Raw genomic sequence first — 23007 nt, 5'->3', positions numbered from 1 at the left:
CATCACGCAGACTCTCACAGCCGCAGCTACGGAGACGTCTCTCTGTCTTGTGTATTCACTCTAAAGGAAGAGTGTTATGGACGAACTTAAACTATTGGTTCGGTGTGACGGAGTGCAAACTGTTACAAAGCACAGACACCAGAGACTCCTTCTGTTACATTATAGAACATTTCACTCTGTCAACTTTTCACCTGTGTATATATAGCACTTTGTTACTATAGAAACAGAGATGACCAATCGTAATAAACCAACTTAAAGATGGAAAAACACGGTCAGGCGCGTTACTTTCACTTTCCGACCTGAAGGCAGCAGGTGTAAATTTAGGGTTTGGCGTGATCGTGCGTTATTTCAGCTCCGATACTTCATTGCCTTTCTCATTTTCTCTCTCGTTTCTTTCAGGGTACAAGAACACCCGAACCACGTTTGCCTTGAAGGTGATCGGCCGTCACCGCACCCAGGACCGAGAGCTCCGTTCTGGACCTTTTAAATCCAACCAAAAGAGCAAGGACCTGCTGGCTGAAACTCGTTCTTCTCCGGATTGATTCCTTTTTTTTTTTTTTTTTTTTTTTTCTGTCTTTTTTTACACACATCAGAACTGAAGGCATTTACCGGATAACACTACAAACGGATTCCGGATCGGATCAGATACACGATTATTTGGGAGGGGGGGGCTGGTGTGGAGTTTGAGTGGAGTTTTTCTTGGCAATCTTTTCTGCAGGAGTTTTTCTGGGGTTGTTTGGGTCTATTTCTTCAGGGTGGGGGGGGTCTCAGGGGGAGTTTATGCTATGGTGATCACCCTCCTTTCTGATTCTTTTCGCTGCGGATTTGAGGGATTCACCACACGGGACAAAGGATAGTAAACTCAGAACGAGGAGCGCAGAGGAGGAAGAGGCGGCTCCAGGGCTGCTGAAGCCTCTGAGTGTGTGTGTGTGTGTGTGTGTGTGTGTGTGTGTGTGTGTGGGAGAAACTGTGTGTTTGATTTAGTGTCTGCCCAAACGTAGCCATGGTGAAGCTGGCGAACCCTCTGTACACGGCCTGGATCTTGGAGGCCATCAAGAAGGTGAAGAAGCAGAAGCAGCGTCCGTCGGAGGAGCGCATCTGCAACGCAGTGTCCACGTCGCACGGCCTGGACCGCCAGACTGTCCTCGAGCAGCTCGAGCTCAGCGTTCAGGATGGCACCGTCCTCAAGGTCTCCAACAAGGGCCTTAACTCCTACAAGGACCCCGACAACCCCGGTCGTCTGGTGCCACCTAAACCCAAGGGAGGAGTCAGTACAGGAGGAGGAGGAGGAGGAGGAGGAGGAGGAGGCGGGGTTCCAAGAAAGCCACGCTGGACTGGAACAAGCTGATCCGACGCGCTTTGGAGGGGCTGCACGAGTCCGGAGGGTCGTCTCTCAGGAGCATCGAGCGCTTCCTGAAGTGCCAGGCGGACGTAGCGAGCCAGCTAACAGGCGCTGCCGCACCACGGATCTTTCACCAGCAGCTCAGGCTCGCGCTGAAGCGAGCCGTTGGGCACGGGCGTGTTCTTAAACACGGCCCCCTGTTCCAGCTCGCAAACAGCAACGATGGGAACGATGGAACTGATGGACGCGTAGCGCTGGAGTCGCTGCCTCCTGTACGCCCTCTGCCTCACGAGAAAGATCGGGTAAGAACAGGAGAGGAACATCATTTAATATCAGCTGTAAATCTTTATATGTCCTCAATCTCATTCAGTTTTACAACTATACAATTTGGATCATTTCCAGTATCATTTGGTTTATGCCCCTGATATGATTTGGTTAATGCCCCTGATATGATTTGGTTAATGCCCCTGATATGATTTGGTTTACGCCCCTGATATGATTTGGTTTACGCCCCTGATATGATTTGGTTTACGCCCCTGTTATGATTTGGTTTACGCCCCTGATATGACTAATTTAAGGCACCGTATGATTTGGTTTAGGCTTCATATGTTTTAATTCAGACCCGATTTTACTCGATTTATGTACGAGATGAGTTAATTCAGGCCTGATATGATTTGCTTTATGCCATATGATGTCTCATATGTTTTGGTTTTTGTCCCATATGATTTGGTTTAGGCTCAATATGGTTTAATTCAGGCCCGATATGATTTGGTTTGTGCTAAATATGATTCAGTTAATCCCCGATATGATTTGTATGGGTATTTTGAGAAGTAGAATTTTTAGTCCAGAATAATTCCATGTTTTGCTCATGTGAAGTGTGAAGGTTATTATATTTAACTATGGCAGGTGTAAAGCTGTAGCTGTTTTGGCTGTTTATATGTCGTAATCGCATGTAGTGTATGCGAACTGAACATGTTTAATCATCACACACACACACTGAGTTTTTAGTTCAGTTTTCACGCAGAGTGCAGTAAAGTTTCACTTCCTGTTTGTGAGCTCGGTTAAAGGTGCAGTTTTCTGTTTGTCAGATTGAATGAAAGGCGCCATATAGAAACTGCACTACTATACTTTGTGTTTACTTTGTGTAAACAAGTGCAAAGTGATCATTATGGGATGTCCTGGTTCCTGTTTGTCCACAAGATCTGAAGGAATGTTGTTGTTGTGTGTTTTTTTTTTTTTTTTTTTTTTTTTTTTTAAAAGCCTCCATGTGGTTGTGTTCACCTGTAGAAGACTGTTCACCTCCGTTTGCATCTGGTTTTCATTTTCTATTCACTCGTTTAAAAAAAGAAAAAGTTCATGTTGGGTGAGCTCCGACATGCAAATTTATTCCACTGCTGAAGTTCCTAAAATAAACGCTGAGGAATCGGTGTCTTTAACGCCACATTATCTAACAAAAGGGAATAAAGAATTGGAAAGTTCTCGTTTACATGTATACGGGTATGTTCTGAAAATGGTTTTCACTCGGATTACAAAAAAAACTGTTTGGATTGGATTTAGGTCCAATCTGCTTTAGTTCACCAATGACTTGAATTGGATTCAGGTTAAAGATGCAGTGATTGGATTGGATTCCGGTCCAATCTGTTTAATTTCAGTAGTCTATACTATAGAAACGTTATTTTGGGGTGTGTGTGTGTGTGTGTGTGTGTGTGTGTGTGTGTGTGTGTGTGTGTGTGTGTGTCTGTCTTCGCTTCTATCTACAGTAGACACACACACAATAAACAGATACACACCGCTTCTGTCGGGTGTCGAGGGATTTGTGTACTTGGCGCTGAATTATTCTATTATACCTTCTTATTCAATTCTGATTCCCCAGTCTCTCTCTCTCTCTCTCTCTCACACACACACACACACACACACACACACACACACACACACACACACACTCTCATAAGGGGTCACTGCCAGGGCAGAAGTGGGGGCTGTGAGTCAAATGGAGGTCATGGATACACATATAGAAAAATCTTATAGTTTTTTTTTTTTTTCAGTGTATGTGATTAAGATGATGCTGTGTGTGTGTGTGTGTGTGTGATTAAGATGATGCTGTGTGTTTGTGTGATTAATATGACGTGTGTGTGTGAGAGAGTAAGTGATAAGTGCTGGCAGAAATAGTCATCAGTATGAACGTTTGTAACCTCAGAGTCACCCCTCACAGCTGCCGGCGTCCGGGTCAATCTCTGGACGTGAGAAAGTCATGAGAATAAATGATCACATCATTACGTTATGTAACGCGGTCATGACTTCAGCAGCAGCTCCTTTCCATTATCTCCCTGCAGAACCTTCACATAAACCCTAGAAAGGCAGCAGAAGTGGTGGAGGAAGGTGAAAGAGCTGGTCGAGACTGGGAGGAAGAACTGAAGAAAGTGATGGAAATGGGGGAGAGATGGAGAAGAAAGGGACAGGGAGCGATATGGAGGTGGGAGAGAGTGAATGAGATGGGAAGACGGCAAGAGAGAGAGAGATATGGAGGACAGTCATAGAGACTGGGACAGAGAGAGTGAGAGACTGGCAGATGGAGAAGAGAGGTAAAACAAGGGATATAGAGATTGAGGGACTGAGAGAGAGAAATAGAGGAGTAAGAAATACAGAGAACAGGACTAAATGAGAGACTGGGATGGAGAGATAATGGTGAGTGATCTGGTAAGGATGGATAAATAGATAAAAAGGAGAGGAGAGAGAGAAGAGATGGGCAGTTGGTGGTGAGTGGTAGACCAACAGATATAGAGATTGGGGAGATGGAAAGATGGAGAAGAATTGCAGATGGAGATTGGGACAGAGTGAGAGAGAGAGATGGGCAGACAGAAGAGATATAGACAAAGGGTTAGAGATGGGAATCTGGAGAGGAAGATGGAGAAGAGATGGATACCAGAAGAAAGAGTAAGAGTAATGAGAGAAGGGATGGAGGATAATGGTCTGGGAAGGATTGAGAATGAGTTGAAGAGATTGAGAAATGGGCAGATTGAGAGAGAGAGAGAGAGAGAGAAATATAGGAATGGAAATATAGAATGGGACTGAATGAGGGAGATAATGATGGAGGATAACACAATTGTCTGAAGGATGGAGAACGATGAAGAAGAGAGCGAGGTGTGAACAGAGAGCGAGTGAGATGGGCAGGTGAAGAAGAGAAGTAGACTAAGGGATAGAGATTGAGGATGGGAGATGGGAAAATGGAGTGAAATATGGACAAGAGAGTGAGATGGAGACTGGGAGAAGAGAGCGAGAGATGGGTAGATGGAGGAGAAAGGAATGGGAAGAATGGGATGAAAAACAGAGATGGTGATGGAGGGATAATGGTCTGAGAAGGATGGAGAAAGAGATAAAAAAAGAGCGAGAGAGGAAGACTGGGAGTGAGATGGAGACTGGAAGGAAAGTAAGAGATGGGCAGATGGGCAAGAGATATAAGACAGGATGGAGAGATTGGAAAATGGAGAGAGATTAAGACTGGAAGAGAGTGTTTAAGTGAGAGATGTGGTGATGGAGAGAGAAATAGAGAGGAGAGGAATACGGAGAATGGGACCGTATGAGCGAGAGAGATGGGGATGGCATGATTGAGAATGGTATTGGAAGGATGGATAAAGATGAAAAGAGGTAGAAAGAGAGAGATGATAGAGAGTGAGAAATGTCAGAATTGAAAGAGAAATAATAAGAAAGGAAGACGGAGAATAGGACTGGATCGGAGTGAGAGATGGGGATGGAGGGATGATTTAAGAATAGTCTGGGAGGGATAAAGAGACAGAGAGAGCGAGGGATGATGGAGACTGGGAGAAAGAAAGATAGCCGTTAGTATTGGCACCCTCGATTGTGACTGTTTTGTTGACACACAATCTTTAATGCGTCCTCGCTCTACTGAGACCTCTGCGTGAACCCACCATGACAGATTTGAAGATGGCAGCTTAACACATGATCTGACACACACACACACACACACACACACACACGCGCACACACTCTGAGGTTCATTACCTCTTGATAGCCGTGTAAGTTACGCTCTGTAGTCCAAAAGCGGATGAGTCTTGCAGCCGCTGTACAACCGAATCGCCGACAAATTGCGCTAATGTGTAATGCGGCGTGTCCCATTTATATCTTTATCTCTATCTCTCTCTTCCTCCTTCTCTCTGACAAAAACACACACTTGCAGAGTTCCTTCATTTATTTTAATTGTAAAATGTTTCTAAAAATACAAGCCGTATAGAAAACAAGTGCATTGATATATACCTGCACTGCTGTTAGTGCTGCCACCTTCTGACCAATCAGAGTAAAGCAGTAATGGTGCAGTGTTTAGTGTTAAGAACAGTAAGGGATGGAGAGAGCGAGAGAGAAAGAGGGAGAGAAGGAAAGCGTGAGCACGAGAGAGAGAGCGCACAAGCGTAAAAGTGAGCGTGTGTATAAAGGCCAGGTTTATTAAACGTGTGTGTGTGTGTGTGTGTTTAAGGACAGACAATTGAAAATAGAGATAGAGAAGAGAGGTGATGAGTATCACATGTTAATGAGAGACCTTGACTGGAGACGAGCCAAGGACGATCCCTTCTCTCTCTCTCTCTCTCTCTCTCTCTCTCTCTCTCTCTCTCTCTCTCATTCTTTCTATTTTTTTCTTGACCTCCACCACCCACCCTATCTCTTTTTTTGTAGAATATTACTGTTTATTGTTAACTGATTTGCTTCTCTTCTCCTTCCTTGTTCCCTCTTTACTCTTATTTCTTCTTTTTGTGTGTGTGTGTGCGCGCAGAAATTTAGACTCGGGAGAGAAATGAACCCAATAAATCAGTGTCTGTGGCCTGTCTTCTCTCTGCCTGAACCTGTTCACACACACACACACGCACACACACACACACAATCTTTCTCTCCTCTGTCCAACGACCTGACTCACACACGCAACCTCTCTTTTGTCTTTTTTCTCGTCTAGACCTGTTTGTGTATAGCTACACACACACACACACACACACACACTCACACTCACACTCACACTATACAGAAGTCCTGAGTGAGTAATGTGTAGTAATGACATTTAACTTAAACACACCTCAGTTTTGTCCTGAGGATTCAGAATAGGTGCTTTTAGTTCACACCACCTTTTTTCCAGAGGCCACGCCTCCTTCACGTAGGCCATGTTCCTACTAATGTGTTTTTGTTTAAACGCATATTTCTCTCTTTTGTGGCCTTTCATCCACACTGAGACTGTTTTCATTCACCTGAAACATAGCTTTTTTAAAAGCATGCTCTAAAGTGGATTAATTTGAAAACCATGTGGACTGTAAAACCGGAGGCTTTCGGAAACAACGCCGCATCTTTAGTCATTGCCATGACGTTTCAACGAGCCGGAAAGTAAATAAACCCCAGGCGGAGATGACGCGGGTTGTTTTTTGTGGATGAGCAATTGAAAAAGAAATTGTGGACACTGAACTTTTTTTTTTTTAATTTTTATTGAAAACGAGGTTTTCAGAGTTATCCGGGTTAGTGTAGACGCAGACGCAGCCTTCACCTGCACACAGAGGCCACACCTCCTTCACTTGGACTCGGAGGCCATTGCTTTTTCTCCAAGAGTGACGTTCTTTATATAATTCTGCTACAGCACAAACCAAGACTTACTGAGGCCACGCCTCCTAAATGCGGAGACCTGTCTAGAGGCCACGCCTCCTAAACGCGAAGACCTGTCTAGAGGCCACGCCTCCTAAACGCGGAGACCTGTCTGGAGGCCACGCCTGTGGGCATTTAACAATGATTAAATGTAACTATAACTGGATAGAAAGTCCAGATGCATCACTCCACCCTGCGGCTGATTTTGTTTTTCTCTAACGCAGCTTTCTTTCTTCATTATATGTATATATCCTTTTCTTCTTTCACTCTCTCACACACACACACACACACACACACACACACACACACACACACACACAGAGAGAGAATTCACACATCCTGTGTGTATAGAGGAGTGCAGGTGACAGGTGAGGTTTTCTCGGTTGATCAGCTCATCACTGTGATAAAATATCAGCGCTGTGAGGAAGAACAGAGTCCGACGCTGGATACGGCTCGGAGACGCTCTGATTGGCTGCAGCGCACTCACACACCACTTCCTGTTGCAGTGAACTAAAAATAGCATGCTGTCTTCACCACATGCAGCCAGTGTTAGTTACCTCGCGCGCGCACACACACGTATTGCAGTAGACACGCGCTACTTCTTTCCAGGGTTATAATGCTGTCTAAATATTTAGTGTTTTTTTTTTTTTTAATTGTGTTCATGTACCTTTTTTCTATTTCCAGTTTTACTTCCGTTTAATAATTTTGTTTTTATTTATATTGATTTATTTAGTTTTTTGTGTTTCTGTTTTTTCTTTTTTTTAATAAAATATAATTTAATTGAATTTCCTTTTATTTCTTATGCACAGGACTGTGCAGAATGACGTCTCTAGGACTGAAGTGTGTGTGTGTGTGTGTGTGTGTGTGTGTGTGTGTGTGTGTGAGATTTCTGAATGATGCAAACGGTGGAATATCGAGCCAATAATACATTAAAGCAGCGCTCTTGTTTCCGATCTAAAAGCAGCGTCTCGTTTCTTGAAGCTATAAATAAACGCTCTACTCGATTATCCAGGACGTGTTTGACGTCTGAGGTTTGCACTTTGCCACGAGGATACGAAGCTGCGACGTTGAAAGAAGAAAAGGTTGGAGGTAAAGGACTGGCGCAGGGCCTAAAGTCTATCACAGGGGAAGTGTTTTGGAGAGTAATGAAGTAATCAGACACCATCTTTGATTGATTCAGATCTGTCCACCCTCTTCCTCATACCTGAGCTCACAGGTGATTGACACGTGTGTTTAAGTGAGAGAGAGAGACAGAGAGAGACAGAGAGAGAGAGAGAGAGAGAGAGACAGATTTTTGTTTTGGTAACTGAATGGTATCAGGAATGAATGAAATCATATCATTTGGAATGATATAAATGGAGGTGTTTTTTTATTTTCCTGGATGAAATGATTGAGTTGAGACGAATTGAAACGTCTGAACTGGTTTTAAAGTGTTTAGCGTTCTCTAAAGAAAGACGCAGTAACATCAGCAGGTCATTAGATCATGTCCAGGAGTTCATTACCACATTTAGTGTTCATCCAGTGAACAGTGTTCATCCTTCTGAGCAGCTCACCATCATCTACTGACTCCCAGCTGTGGGTTTATATCTAACTCTCTCTTTCTCTCTCTCGCTCTCTCTCTCATATCTGTCTGTCTCTGTCTCTCTTCCATCCGTCTCTCTCTTTCATCTTTCTCTTGCTCGCTCTCTCTCTCTCTCTCTCTCTCTCTTTCTATCTTTTTTTCCCAGCCTGTGGCTGAACCCATCCCCATCTGCAGTTTTTGTTTGGGGACCAAGGAGCAGAATCGGGTCAAAGAACCGGAGGAGCTCATCTCCTGTGCCGACTGCGGGAACAGCGGTGAGTTCATCACAAAATCTTTTGAAATCACGTGAAATAAAACTGTCCAACGTCTTTATCGGGAAATAACCGAATCTCTGGGATTTTATCTTCACCGCAAAGCCTTTTGTGTTTTATTGCTCTTATACCACTGACGTTTCTCAGAGAGTACAATTTATTTATTAAAGAACGACATGCTACTTTAATATTTTTTTTGGTCTTCTCAGGTCATCCGTCCTGTCTGAAGTTCTCCCCGGAGCTGACGGACCGGGTTAAAGCTCTGTGGTGGCAGTGCATCGAGTGTAAAACCTGCAGCAGCTGTCAGGACCAGGGCAAAAACGCGGTACTGATTTATACAATCCATTTACTGAAGACGCTTTGCTTTTTATTAGAGAAATGTTTGTGGACATGTGACCTAAAGATTGGTATGAGGAAGATGTTCTACTAGATTTTTGTGGAGATTTGTGTAAGATTCACTTGAATGGTGTTAGTCAGGTGCTGATGAAGGTGAGGAGGCACCGGGGCATTGTCATGCTGGAACAGGTCTTCTAGTTCAAGTGAAGGCAACATTTCATTTGTTGGTACCAGTTTGGAAAGGAACCACATACGGCTGGAAAAAGTCAGTTGTCCTAATACTTTTGGCCATGGTGTGTGGTGCTTTTATTTAAAGAACGTGACCTTCTGGTTCAGAATGCTTGATGGAATTTGGATACCTCTCCTGTCACTTGTCGTATTGGGGCGGAGCTTAATGATTGTGGGTGGAGATAATTTAAATTAAAAAAACGCCAGACTGCTCTCTTTTCATCCAATTAAAAACAGCAACTACCAACCGACACTGTGGAAGCCCCGCCCCCTGCTGGACAATTTGGTGAAGAGAGATGCTTTTCAGTGTGTTTTGGATTTTACTTGTTTAAATGAGTGTGTAAAAATGTGTGTGTGTGTGTGTGTGTGTGTGTGTGTGTGTGTGTGTGCAGGAGAATCTGTTGCTGTGTGATTCTTGTGATCGAGGTTTCCACATGGAGTGTTGTGACCCTCCACTGACACGAATGCCAAAAGGTACATATTCTCTCCCTCCTCTCTATCTCTCGCTTATTCATCTTTTTTCCTCTCTCGTTTCCTTGCCTTGTCTTTCTACCCCTCCCTCACATACACTCTCTCTCTCTCTTTCTATTAAGAAATAGTGTTTCTCTTTCTCTCTCACATTATCTATCCTTCTCTCTCTCTCCCTATCTTGATATTTTACCCTTTTCTCACTCTCTTTCTTTCTTTCAAGAAAGTGTTCTCTCTCTCTCTCTCTCTCTCTCTCTCTCTCATGCTATCCTTCTCTCTCTATCTTGATATTTTCCTCCTTTTCTCTCACTCTTTTCTCTATCATTAAATATTCTCTCTCTATCTTGATATTCTCTGCCTTTTCCTCTCTTTCTCTATCTTGATATTTTCCCTCTTTCTCTCTCTATTGTGATATATTCTCTCTCTCTTGATATTCTCTCTCCCCCTCTCTCTCCCTCTCTCTCTCTCTGACTGTCTGACTGTATGGTGCTGTCTGTTTCTTTATTAAATGAAAAGGTGTATGAGATTGAAAAACTTTTGTCCTCTGCAGGTATGTGGATCTGTCAGATCTGCAGGCCGAGGAAAAAAGGACGAAACGTCTTACATGAAAAAGCAGCACAAATCAAGCGACGGTACAATGCCCCCCTGAGTCGACAGAAGGGCAGGTAACATCAAGTCACTGAAATGAGCCGTTTGTGTTTTTATATATATATATATATATATATATATATATATATATATATATATATATATATATATATATATATATATATAGGGATGCACCGAAATGAAAATTCTTGGCCAAAACCGAAAAAGAGGAAAGCAAGGCCGAAAACCGAAACACCGAAAGAAATTATGCCAATTATTATTACCATTGCATTTATGGCTATGACTGTGTACTAAACTTACTAAAATCAAGGCATTTCAATTTTTGTTTCAAAGAATAAATCAATTACAAATTATGAAAATATTTATTTAGAGCACATTGCAACAATGCACAGGATAAAATAAATTAAAATTCAAACTTAAATGTTGAACTTAAATGCACTCATGTGTACATTAAATAATAATGTACAGGCCCTCTGTCCTGCTGAAAGGTTGCAAAATTAAATATGTTCTTTCATAAAAACAAAGTGCATTCAGAACAAGTGCAACTGTTTAAAGATACAATACAACACTATCACTGGGAAACTTCCTGCCTTTTTAAAAACGTCCACCACAGACGGAGTGCGCGTGCTCGGAGGGGTTTTGCTTTTCTGTGCGTGTTTCTCTCATATTCAGCATAGCGATCGGGATGTTTGGATTTCAGCTGATAAATTAAACCCGACGTGGAGAAAGTCTTTGCAGACGCACCCCATCTTGAAATTTCAGCATTACATGTTTTGCAAACCGCTATCCGTGGGTCTTTCTCAGATATACTGAAATACGTCCACACCGACAAGCACGTGCAGGGCGCGGTTTCTGTTTGCGTCATCACAACAAACTGTTTCGAAAACCGAAAATGCACTTTTGGGCCATTTTCGGCCGAAAGTTTTCGGTGGCCGAATATTCGGTGCATCCCTAATATATATATATATATATATATATATATATATATATATATATATATATATATATATATATATATATATATATATATATATAGTTGGTACTTACATGTTTATTGTTTGCACTGGAACATCACAAAACAAACACAGAAGAAAAGTCAAATCTGATAGAATTCCACACAGAACCCAATAAAAATTCACTGGACAAAATTATTGGCACCCATAACTTAATATTATGTAGCACCTCCTTTTGAAAATAATTACTGAAATCAATCGCTTCCAGTAACCATGAATGAGTTCCTTACACCTCTCTACTGGAATTTTGGACCAGTCTTCTTTCACTAACTGCTACAGGTCATCTAGATTTGAAGGACGCCTTCTTCAACTGCAGTTTTGAGATTTCTCTACAGGTGTTCTTCGGGATTCAGGTCTGGACTTGCTGGTCGTTTCAGAAATCTTCAGCGCTTTGTTTCGGGTCATTGTCCTGCTGGAAGATTCTTGACCTCTGGTGGAGATGCAGTTTTCTGAAACTGGCCACTAGGTTGCGCCCCAAAATTCTTTGGTAATCAATAGATTTCATGATCTCGTTCACACAGTCAAGGCATCCAGTGCCAGAAGCAGCAAAACGACACCCAAACATCTTAGAAGCTCCACCATGTTTGACTGTAGGGGACGTGTTCTTTTCTTAGAAGGCCTTTTTTCTGTAAACAGTGCCATGATGTCCTTAAACTAAAAGTTCTACTTTTGTCTCATCTGTCCACAGTATGTTCTCCCAGAAGGATTGTGGATTTGTCCCATAGGTTTTGGTAAACTTCAGTCTTGGGTTTTTTTGTGCCTTTATGTCAGCAGTGGTGTCCTCCTGCGTCTCCTAACATAGCGTCCCTCTTCATTGAGATGGAGACGGATAGTGCGAGACACTGTTTGGAAGTGGTTCTTCATCCACCATTCGAACAATCCTTTATTGTAATTTTTCATTCATTTTGCTCCTCCGTCCACGTCCACGGGCTGTAAACCTCTTGATGATATTGCACACAGTGTACACAGGAACATAAAGATCTCTGGAGATGGACCTCTCAAATTCACAGACAACTCCTTACACTTCTTTCCTTTCTCCATGCTCAGTGTGACGCAACACAAAGGTTGAGTGAAGGTTTCTCCCTGGTTGCAGGTGTGATTACTATATTGCCCACAGGTGTGTCTAAATACACGTTGCAGGAGCATCACATGCTTTAAAAGCAATTATTTCTTACAATTTTGACAGGGTGCCAATAATTATGTCCAGTCCATTTTTGAGTTCTGTGTGAAATCTAATCCAGTTTGACTTTACTTCTGTTTTGTGTGTGTGTGTGTGTGTGTGTGTGTGTGTGGTTGCAGTGCAAACTAAAACAATAAACAAATGAATATCAAAACATTTGCAATTGGAATAATTTTCTGACAGAATTGCAAGGGTGCTGATATTTTTGCCCATAACTGTACGTACATGTGTATTTTATTATATTAAATTTTTCCACAAATGTATTTATTGTTGCACATTTATTTAGATATTAAACTTTTTGACATTCGAGTCTGATTTTTATTTTTATATTAAACACAATTTACATAATTCAGAGATGTAATAATTTAGTGATGTTTCTCTTTAAAAAAAAAAAAAGTACAATGAAAAATGCGTGATCTTCAAAAAGCTACATTGTAACGTTTTCATTGTTAGCATATATTAGTGATTGTTGTGACTTGTTGTGACCTGATGGTTGTCCGTGTGTACCTGTAGGCCAGGTCGGCCCTTTAAGAAACTACGAGGGAGTGGGCGTGGGCGACGGCGGCGGGGCGCCGGGGCGAGTCACTCGCGAGGCTCCGCCTCCCCGCACTCGTCCTCGAGTTCGTCGTGTGACGGTTACCTGGCTGACGGTTACCCGGGCGACGACCGGCTCCTCTTCTCTCGGCGGGACGAGGACGACGAGTCTCTGGGCATGACGCGCTTCAACAGAAAGACCAAAGGGCTGATCGACGCCCTGAGCAAGTTCTTCACGCCGTCGCCGGACGGACGCAAATCTCGCACCGAGTCGCTCGACTACACACAGCAACACCGCATTCGCAAGAAGAGTGGTCGCAAATCAGACACGCACCAGCGCACAGGGGGTGAGCGGCACCACAGCACTCGCCACACTCTGATCGCTGATCTAATTCTCCATAACCTGCTGGTTTTACAGTGTAGCTTCAAGATCATAGGATTATATTGATGTCTTGATGTTTCCATAGTGACAGCTTGTTGATGCAGAGATTTATGGAAGGAGTCTCCAGTGTCAGTTTTTTGTTGTTTGTTTTATTTATTATTATTATTATTTTTTTATATATTCATTTCAAAGATGTTTCTCAGGACATTATTGCTGCTATGCACAACTAATTGACCGTGTGTGTGTGTGTGTGTGTGTGTGTGTGTGTGTGTGGCGTACCCCAAGACAATCAAGATTGCGAGGACTGGAAGGAGGATGAGGAAAAGTTGCCGGGACACGAGAACCTGACTGAGAAGGACGTGGAACTTTTCAGACACATCCAGGAGCTGGCGCTACAGGTATGGAGGGAATGTAGGAAGAAAGAAAAGATGGATGGATAGAGCCAGGTGAAGCAAAAGAGAGAGGTGAGAATGGATGAGATGGTCATATCTGTAGGGTTTCCATAGCAACGATGTTTCAGCCCATAGCTTCCTTTGAGATTCTCTTCACCTGCTAATCGTTTGAATACCAAGCTGCGATTCGATGAGATGGTTTAGATTTTATGATGTCACAAAATTTGTCCCTAGCTCCGCCCCCCCGGATCAGGTTTCAGTCTCTTGTTTGAAGAAATGGAAAGGTGTATGTGCATCTGTGTTCAGAGTTTAGGAGCAGCCTGAGAATTCTCCTGAGATCATAAGTCTTCTATGTAGAGAGAAATAAATACACACACACACACACACACACACACACACACACACACACACACACAAACCTTTTGAAAAGGATCATTTCAATAGCAGCTGGCAGACAGGTCCGCTCTTCCCCACTCAGACAATAGAACTCTGTGTAAGTGATATTTCCAACATGGTGTCCGCTCTTTTTAATCTGCAACAAGCTTCCTTTTGACAGAACGGTGCAGATAAAAACAAAACGTAACTCGTTTTTAAAGCACGGTATAAAGCTGATCCGTTTGAACGGAGCGTACAGATCAGTGCAGGACAGACTTTTTTTTATTGATCTGCTTTAAATTAGGCTGCTATTGTGAGGTTCTCTTTTAAAGGTTGTTGTAAGGTTTAGCTTGTGTGTGTATGTGTTTGTTCCTAACCCCAAAGTTAAATGTTTTCCCCCATGCAGAAAGTCGGTGTGACGGGGCCTCCGGACCCACAGATGCGCTGTCCCTCAGTCATCGAATTCGGGAAGTACGAGATCCAGACGTGGTACTCGTCACCGTACCCTCAGGAGTACAGCAGGTTACGCTCTTATTTTATTTCATTTATTTATTTGTAGACAACTAATCAATCAGGTCACAAGAAAACAGTGCTGCAACAACTAATCGATAATCTGCAATTAAATTTATGGTTATCGATTAGTTGGGCTGCTGAAGTTAGGGTTTAGCGTGTTTAGTGAGTTCAGGGTCAACCGGCAGCAGAAAAAAGTGTGTGTCCCAAGTCATCTAAGGCAAGAGAGCATTTTATATTAAACACAACAAAGAAAACTGTACCTGGAACACAGCGATGGATCCAATTAAACACTACATTTAAAAGCAGCAAATAACAGCAGCAAGAAACGATCACATTTTTACTCACTGTGGTGCATTTGTACACCAATGCATATTTTTTTCATTAAGTCTGTTAGTTACTGCGTTTCTCCGTTCCATTCTCTTTTTTAATAGCATTCGTCCACTACAACTGTAACTTATCCGCGTTCTAACATGATTTACTGCGGCTTCACTAATGATTTTCTTTAATCTTTGTATATTTAATTCATGCATATCATTTAATTATACAAACTTTAATTCATTATATATTCTAGATATTTATATTTTAGACATTTTGTTCAGTTGTGATTTTAATTTTTTACAAAAAGTAAAAATTTTTACTAAGAATTGTCAACTTTACATCTGCAATTATTATTAAAAACGGTAGAAAATTTGATTTACACGAAATTTTTTTTGCAGGAATTTTATACAAATACCCTGAATAATTATTTTTTATTTTTTATTTTTAAATAAATGATTCATCGATAAAATAGTTGTCCATTTTTGTTATTATAATATTTATTATAATATTAAATCTATTCCAGGCAAAGCTGTGCTACTTCTTTATTAGCTAGGATAAGAGCGTTGTTATGGTTACGAGATCACGTTTTCCTTGCCTGTTTCTTCTGCATCGTGTTGTAATAAGTATTTCTAAGTAATTGTGTGTGTGTGTGTGTGTGTGTGTGTGTGTGTGTGTGTGTGTGTGTGTGTGTGTTCTCCCAGACTTCCTAAGCTGTACCTATGCGAGTTTTGCCTGCGCTACATGAAAAGCCGCAGCATCCTGTACCAGCACATGCGCAAGTGCATGTGGTTTCACCCGCCTGCCAACGAGATCTACAGGAAGGACGAAGTCTCTGTGTTCGAGGTGAAGCTAAGAGACCTCCTCCCAGCCGCAAAACAACCCCCCCACCGCCACACACATGCGCGCGCACACACACACACACACACACACACACACACACACACACACAGGGCCTGTCTGTGGCCTACACCCATATCCTGTTCTTTATAGCTGCTGTAATGACGAATCACAAAGAGCTGTGCAATAGAGTTTAGGGAGATTTTTATATAAATATATATATATATATATATATATATATATATATATATATATATATATATATATATATATATATATAATTATATATTTTTTTATAATAATAAAGATGGGCTAAAACCGTCTCCTGTAATTAGCACCATGAGACTGAGGGATACGGAAGTGGGTCTGTCTTCATCTCGGGCTTTCCCTAAAGGAATAATAAACTCCTAACCCACCCAAAGCGTTATATATATATATATAATATTTTAAAGCGAATCTGGTAGCCAGAGCCCTTAGTTAGTATTGTTTATTTTAAAATAGTGGTGCCTCCTTTTCCTGGCAGCCATCTGTCCAAATGTGGACACTCATTAAAACACACACAGACTTGCGAGCGCCTGTTAGGTTGGTTTTCAAAAGGCTCAGGTTTCAACTCCTGACTCAGCAGCATGAACAGGTCTGGTGGGGTTTTTTCTTTTTTTTCTTTCTTTCCTTCTCCTCTTTTCCCCTGCATCTCTTCTTCTTTATCCAGAAGCAGTGGTGCTTCTGCTCCGCCTTGGAATGTCGCAACTCGCATACAAGTACATTTTAATCGTTTATATATTTTGATTTCAAGTCGCAGATCATGAACCGGGTCGGGTTCTCACATACGGTAGAGCAGCTCCTGCCGTACGAGTCCCAGTGAACGAGCTGTCGCTATAGAAACCGTAACGATACAACGTAATATAATTTCATGAATATAAACCTGCACTTTTTTTCTTACAGGCTACTGATAACAGAGTGTATAGTAGACATTAGGGCTATGGATTATTTTACTAATCGAGTTTTCTACCCATTATTTCAACGATTAATCGAGTAAGCAGTACATTTTCTTTATTAAAGAGCAATACTAAATATTCAAGAGAAAATTTAAAGTAAAAAGTAAGAGTAATTTCTTTTATTTATTTATTTTTATTATTATAATTTTAGAAAGTTGTACAATTTATTGCTGGAATTGCACACATGATTATCTGTGAAAACTAAACCCATCTGACTTTATTTCTCATAAACATCCAACATTTCTGGTGCATCCACCAGTAACTATGTTGCGGGCCTGAAGTGTGAAGCTGTAAGTGTATAAACGAGGTTCCTCTGCTTCATCTGTCTTGTTCAGTCTCCTCCAGACCCGATTGTTGGACCTATTTATATAAATAATTTGCCTCGCTGAATATATATATATATTTTTTTTGTATTCAAATCACTTGAGTTACTCAAGGAATTGTTTCAGCCCTAGTAGATGTTACAGTAAATAAAAATGAAAAAAAAAAAACCATTAAAAAAATATATATTTAACATTAAAGTTACATTTTAACTGCTGGAACTAATAACTAATTTTTTGTGTGTTTAATTTCAGTATGTTTTAGGAAGTATCCTTAGTAACTTTTTTGTTTTGTTTTTGATTGATCGAGATTTAACTTTTAAAAGATCAGTTAAAATGATCAATATGTTCAAAGATTACATTTATATAAAAGTAATTTATATATCTATTACGGTGTAGTAGTTATTATTTTTTTTTTTTTTTTATGTAAATGCAGAAATTTGCTGGGAAGAAAAACACCATTAAAAAAAGAGAGAAAAATGCACCAAATGTAATTTTTTTTTAAATTATTTGTTTGCCTTTTTTAATTCAGGTTGATGGGAACGTCAGCACAATATACTGTCAGAACCTCTGTCTGCTCGCCAAGCTCTTTCTGGACCATAAGACCCTGTATTATGACGTGGAACCATTCCTTTTTTACGTGCTCACGCAAAACGACTCCAAAGGGTGTCACCTGGTCGGATACTTCTCCAAGGTGAGCTTCTGTTTTCTTTAAAACGTTTATTAATTAGAAATTTAATTGTCGATTTCTTTTTTTTTTTATTTATTGTTTTTGCTTCTTTACAGGAGAAACATTGCCAGCAAAAGTACAACGTGTCCTGCATCATGATTCTTCCACAGTACCAGCGCAAGGGCTACGGACGCTTCCTCATCGACTTCAGTACGTCTCGCATTGTTTTACCGAACCTGCAAACGTGCAGGACTGGAAGACGTTTTGTGTAAATGTGGAGGTGTTTGGGTTATTTCATCCATTCATCAGTCCATCCTTGCTTCCTTCCCATCCATCTAGTTTGCCTTCCCATCATCCTTATAATTGTACAGTGGTGTGAAAAAGTGTTTGCCCCCTTCCTAATTTATTTATTTGCAGGTTTGTCACACTTTAATGTTTCAGATTATTAAACTAATTTAAATATTAGTAAAAGAGTAAAAGAGAACACAAGTGAACACAACATGCAGTTTAATTATTGAGGGAAAACAAAATCAAAAACTACATGGCTCTGTGTGAAAGTGTTTGCCCCCTCAACTTAATAACTGGTTGGGCCTCTCATAGCAGGAACAACTGCAATCAAGCGTTTGTGGAAACTTGCAGTGAGTCTGTTTCAGCGCTGTGGAGAAATTTTGCTCCACTTGTCTATGCAGCATTGTTATAATTCAGCCACATTGGAGGGATTTCGAGCATGAACCGCCTTTTTAAGGTCATACCACAGCATCTCAATAGGATTCAGGTCAGGACTTTGACTAGGCCACTCCAAAGTCTTCATTTATTTTTTTTCCAGCCACTCAGAGGTGGACTTGCTGGTGTGTTTTGGATCAGAACCCAAGTTCGCTTCAGCTTGAGGTCATGAACAGATGGCCGGACATTCTCCTTCATGTTTTTTGGTAAACAGCAGAATTCATGGTTCCATTTATCACAGCAGGTCTTCCAGGTCCTGAAGCAGCAAAACAGCCCCAGACCATCACACTACCACCACCATATTTTACTGTTGGTATGATGATGGTTTTCTGAGATGCAGTGTTACTTTTACGCCAGACGTAATGGGACACACACCTTCCAAAAAGTTCAACTTTTTTCTCGTCAGTCTACAGTCTATTTTCCCAAAAGTCTTGATCATCAAGATGTTTTCTGCCAAAACTGAGACGAGCCTTTGTTCTTTTTGCTCAGCATCAGTTTTGGTCTTGGAACTCTGCCATGCAGACCATTTTTGCCGTCTTTCTTATGGTGGAGTCATGAACACTGACCTTAACTGAGGCAAGTGAGGCCTGCAGTTCATTACCTCTTGGATGAGACGTTGCTGTGCTCTTGGGGTAATTTTGGTCGGCCGGCCACTCCTGGGAAGCTTCTCCACTGTTCCATGTTTTTGCCGTTTGTGAATGTCTCTCACTGTGGTTCTCTGGAGTCCCAAAACTTTAGAAACGTCTTTATAACCTTTTCCAGACTGTTGGATCTCAATTACTTTCTTTCTTATTTATTTCTGAATTTTTTTTTTGGATCTGGGCATGATGTCTCGCTTTTGATGATCTTCTGGTCTACTTCTCTTTGTCAGGCAGGTCGTATTTAAGAGATTACTTGATTGTGAACAGGTGTGGCAGTAATCAGGTCTGGGTGTGACTTGAGAAATTAAACTCAGGTGTGATAAACCACAGTTTTAACAGGGGGGCAAACACTTTTTCACACAGGGCCATGTAGTTTTGGATTTTGTTTTCCCTCAATAATAAAAACCTTAATTTAAAAACTGCATGTTGTGTTTACTTGCGTTCTCTTTTGCTAATATTTTAATTAGTTTGATGATCTGGAACATTAAAGTGTGACAAACATGCAAAAAAATAAGAAATCAGGACACTTTTTCACACCACTGTATATACTTTGTTCCAGTCTTCCTTCTCATGGTTCTCACATCAGTCTGTTCAACCACACACATTTTTTTTTTAATCATCCTCACAGCCATACATCAGTTCATCCATCCAGCCTTCCTTCCCATCGTCCTTTAATTTATTTATCGTAATTTCTTTTCACTGATCTATCCACACTTCCATCTCAGTTTTTTATTATAGACCTTATATCCATCTGTCCATCCATTACCTTTCTCATCCTTACCATCCATCTTCCCAAGCTTCTTTCCTTTTTTCTTTACATCTGTCCATCCAATCTTTCATCCCTCAAGTTTTCCTTCAGATATTTTATTCACTTGGCTTTTTTCCATCTTCTATCCCTCAATCCTTTCATCCATCCATCCCATCCCTACATCTGTCCTGTAATTCAATTTCTTTCTTGTTTCCTTTGTTCTTTCTCTCTCTTCATGACAACTTTCCTCAAACTTTCCTTTCTTCCTCCAGTTTTGCCTTCATGATCTTAACCACAATCCTCTACCTGAGAATAACCGTGTGTCTTTGTTTTTGGTCATGTAGGTTACCTGTTGTCAAAACGAGAAGGTCAACCTGGTTCTCCAGAGAAGCCTCTGTCTGATCTGGGCCGTCTTTCCTACATGGCTTACTGGCGGAGCGTGGTACTCGAGTGCCTGCATGAGGTGCGAGACCGAAAGCTCACCATCCGCCGCCTCAGCAAGATCACCGGCATCTGCCCTCAGGACATCACGGCCACTCTTCAGAATCTAAACATGCTGGAGCACAGAGGGGAACGGTGAGAGGAAGAGAGCGAATAACTACCCGTGTTCACATGCAGTACTGTTTATCAAACTGAAGAAACACCTTGATAAATGTGATTTTCTTGGTGGATTTGTGTAGGGGCCCTTAACACTCTCTCTCTCTCTCTCTCTCGCGCTTTCTATCTAGGCTGGTTCTGGTTCGCAGGGAAAAACTGGTTTCCTCTCACATGGCCCGACTCCATGCTCGACCTCGGCTTTTGGAAGTCGACCCGGACTGCCTACGGTGGACACCCGTAATTGTCGCCAACCCTGTGGTGTCAGACGAAGATGGGGATGAAGATGAAGACGACGATGAAGAAGAGGATGGAGAGAAAGAAAACAACAAAGATGTGAGTAATGTCTGTTTTTCCAAACATGCATGTGAGCGCTCATCATACGTTACTTCGTAGCATGTATCGAGTGAACTTTAAATAACTACGTTGTTTTGTGTGCTGCAGCTGAAAACAAATCGCAAAAGTTCCCCACTGCCATGGAACACAAGAGTGGACAAGGAGGACAATGAAGAAAAAAAGTGCTTCCCAACATTCCCTAAGAATCAAAGCTCTCCACCCTCGTCCCCCATACGCAACAGCCTCCTGAGCCCTGAGACAACGGCTCTTCAAGCCAATGGGGAGCGCCGGGGTCGTGGACGGCCTCCAAAAAACTGGCCATGGGGCAAAGTCAAGGATCAACCTCGTCCAGGTCCGGGGCGACCTCGGAAATCCAGGCCCAAAGAGGATGATAATGAAGAATATCAATCTTCAAACAAAATGACACCAGTATCCATGTCTCCATCTTCACTTTTCGCCTCTGAAAAAGAGCTGAACTGCGCTGAGCGACTGATTGGGGCTTCAAGGCACTCTGCACTTCCTACTCCACGCAGCAGAGGGCGCCCGCAAGGAAAAGGGGAGGCCCCAAACGCCAGTTGAGTGAAGAGTCAGGAGATGATGTGCCCTTGTTAACGACGGTGGGCAGGCTGAGCGAGTCTCCGGTCCCTCGTTCCTGTTCGAGTGAAAGTAGCGAAGAGGAGGATGATTACAATGAAGAGATGGGTACTCGCTCTCCTCCTGTTCTTACCAAGCCGACGTTAGGGCTCAAAAGCAAGGTGGGTAAAAATCCAAATATTTTTTTTTTTTATGTCCCCAAACTGAACAATGCCAGAGACATATTTTTAATTACATTTTAAAAATGTTTTACTCACATCTGTATTTGATTATAAATTTTCGCTTAGTTATTAATAGAGCTCAAAGTTGATTGCTGGAACTATCAGCTATCAGCAAAAATCCATACCCATAGTTTTTACAGCTTTTGGTTTGCTGTCAATCAAGAGGGACCTCTAGAGGAGAATCACTGACGCCACGTGCTGTATGTTTTTACACGAGACTGTGCTGCACGAAGAGCGCTATATTCTATTTGTTATTTATACTTTATTAATCATATTATATTTGATTAAATATATTCATATTTGTTTCCTTTAGCACATATTCATGATTAAGCACTTTAAATATATCGGTTGATTTATTGGTTATCAGCAAGTATGATCCAACCTAGCTATCGGTAAAATCCACTAGCGGGTTGACCTTTAGTTTTTAACGTAGCATAATGTTTTGTTAGATTCACCCACTAATCAAATGCATAAGTGAGAAAATGTTTTGATTTTAATAGCAAAAATGTTATGATGGTAATAATGCTTTTTAATGTAATTATATATTTCTTAAAGTAATAATAAACTACTAAATAAGTAATCTAGCATTAGGAGGCATAATAAATGCATTTAAATCATAATAAAATCTCCTCATTAATACTGGTAGTCACTCCGGCCCATGTCATTTTCTAGTACAGACTGACCCGACCCCCCCCATTAAAGAAAGAGAAAAATATGAAAAGTTTGGGGACCCATGCTTTATGCGATAAATTAATTTAAATCCAGTAATTGCAGATTGTTATTATTTAAACATTATGGGAAAAGTAAATGCATTCAAGATAATTTGTTCTGTTTATTTGTACATTCTGAATAAATACCACCTTCTTTTCCCCCAGAAGCCCCCACGAAAAAGGCGTATCCGTCAGCGTAGCCACCCGCACAGCAGCGTTGTGACTGAAACCATTTCGGAAACCACTGAAGTTCTTGATGAGCCATTTGTAGACTCTGACTCAGAGAGACCCATGCCCATGTTAGAGGAGCAGACACCATTTGGTCATGGCCTTCGATGTTACCCGCCTGCACGCAAACACTTGGACTCCACGCTTAAAACGATTCGTTCTACCAATCTCTCAGAGTCTGATGATGGTTAGTAATAGGTTTCCCTGGTTTCTCTTTGTTTTTCTCTTTTCCACTG

At 41.4% G+C, this 23007-nt stretch overlaps 1 protein-coding gene across 1 annotated transcript in view; it reads left to right on the top strand.

Moving 5' to 3' along the window:
- kat6a (K(lysine) acetyltransferase 6A) overlaps window positions 1-23007 on the top strand; it is a 32257-nt gene that overhangs the window by 3762 nt on the left and 5488 nt on the right. The window contains 17 exon segments of the mRNA XM_046841369.1: window positions 400-1307; window positions 1310-1644; window positions 8701-8809; window positions 9016-9131; window positions 9763-9844; window positions 10389-10503; window positions 13154-13521; window positions 13842-13954; window positions 14730-14845; window positions 15856-15997; window positions 17839-18000; window positions 18093-18186; window positions 20433-20664; window positions 20817-21018; window positions 21127-21562; window positions 21565-21773; window positions 22709-22958. Coding sequence (XP_046697325.1) covers window positions 1004-1307; window positions 1310-1644; window positions 8701-8809; window positions 9016-9131; window positions 9763-9844; window positions 10389-10503; window positions 13154-13521; window positions 13842-13954; window positions 14730-14845; window positions 15856-15997; window positions 17839-18000; window positions 18093-18186; window positions 20433-20664; window positions 20817-21018; window positions 21127-21562; window positions 21565-21773; window positions 22709-22958 — 3385 coding nt within the window. The 5' untranslated portion in view covers window positions 400-1003.

Source organism: Silurus meridionalis, chromosome 27 (genome assembly GCF_014805685.1).
Source record: "Silurus meridionalis isolate SWU-2019-XX chromosome 27, ASM1480568v1, whole genome shotgun sequence".
Taxonomy (NCBI): domain Eukaryota; kingdom Metazoa; phylum Chordata; class Actinopteri; order Siluriformes; family Siluridae; genus Silurus; species Silurus meridionalis.
This window is presented reverse-complemented; position numbering and strand designations above follow the sequence as displayed.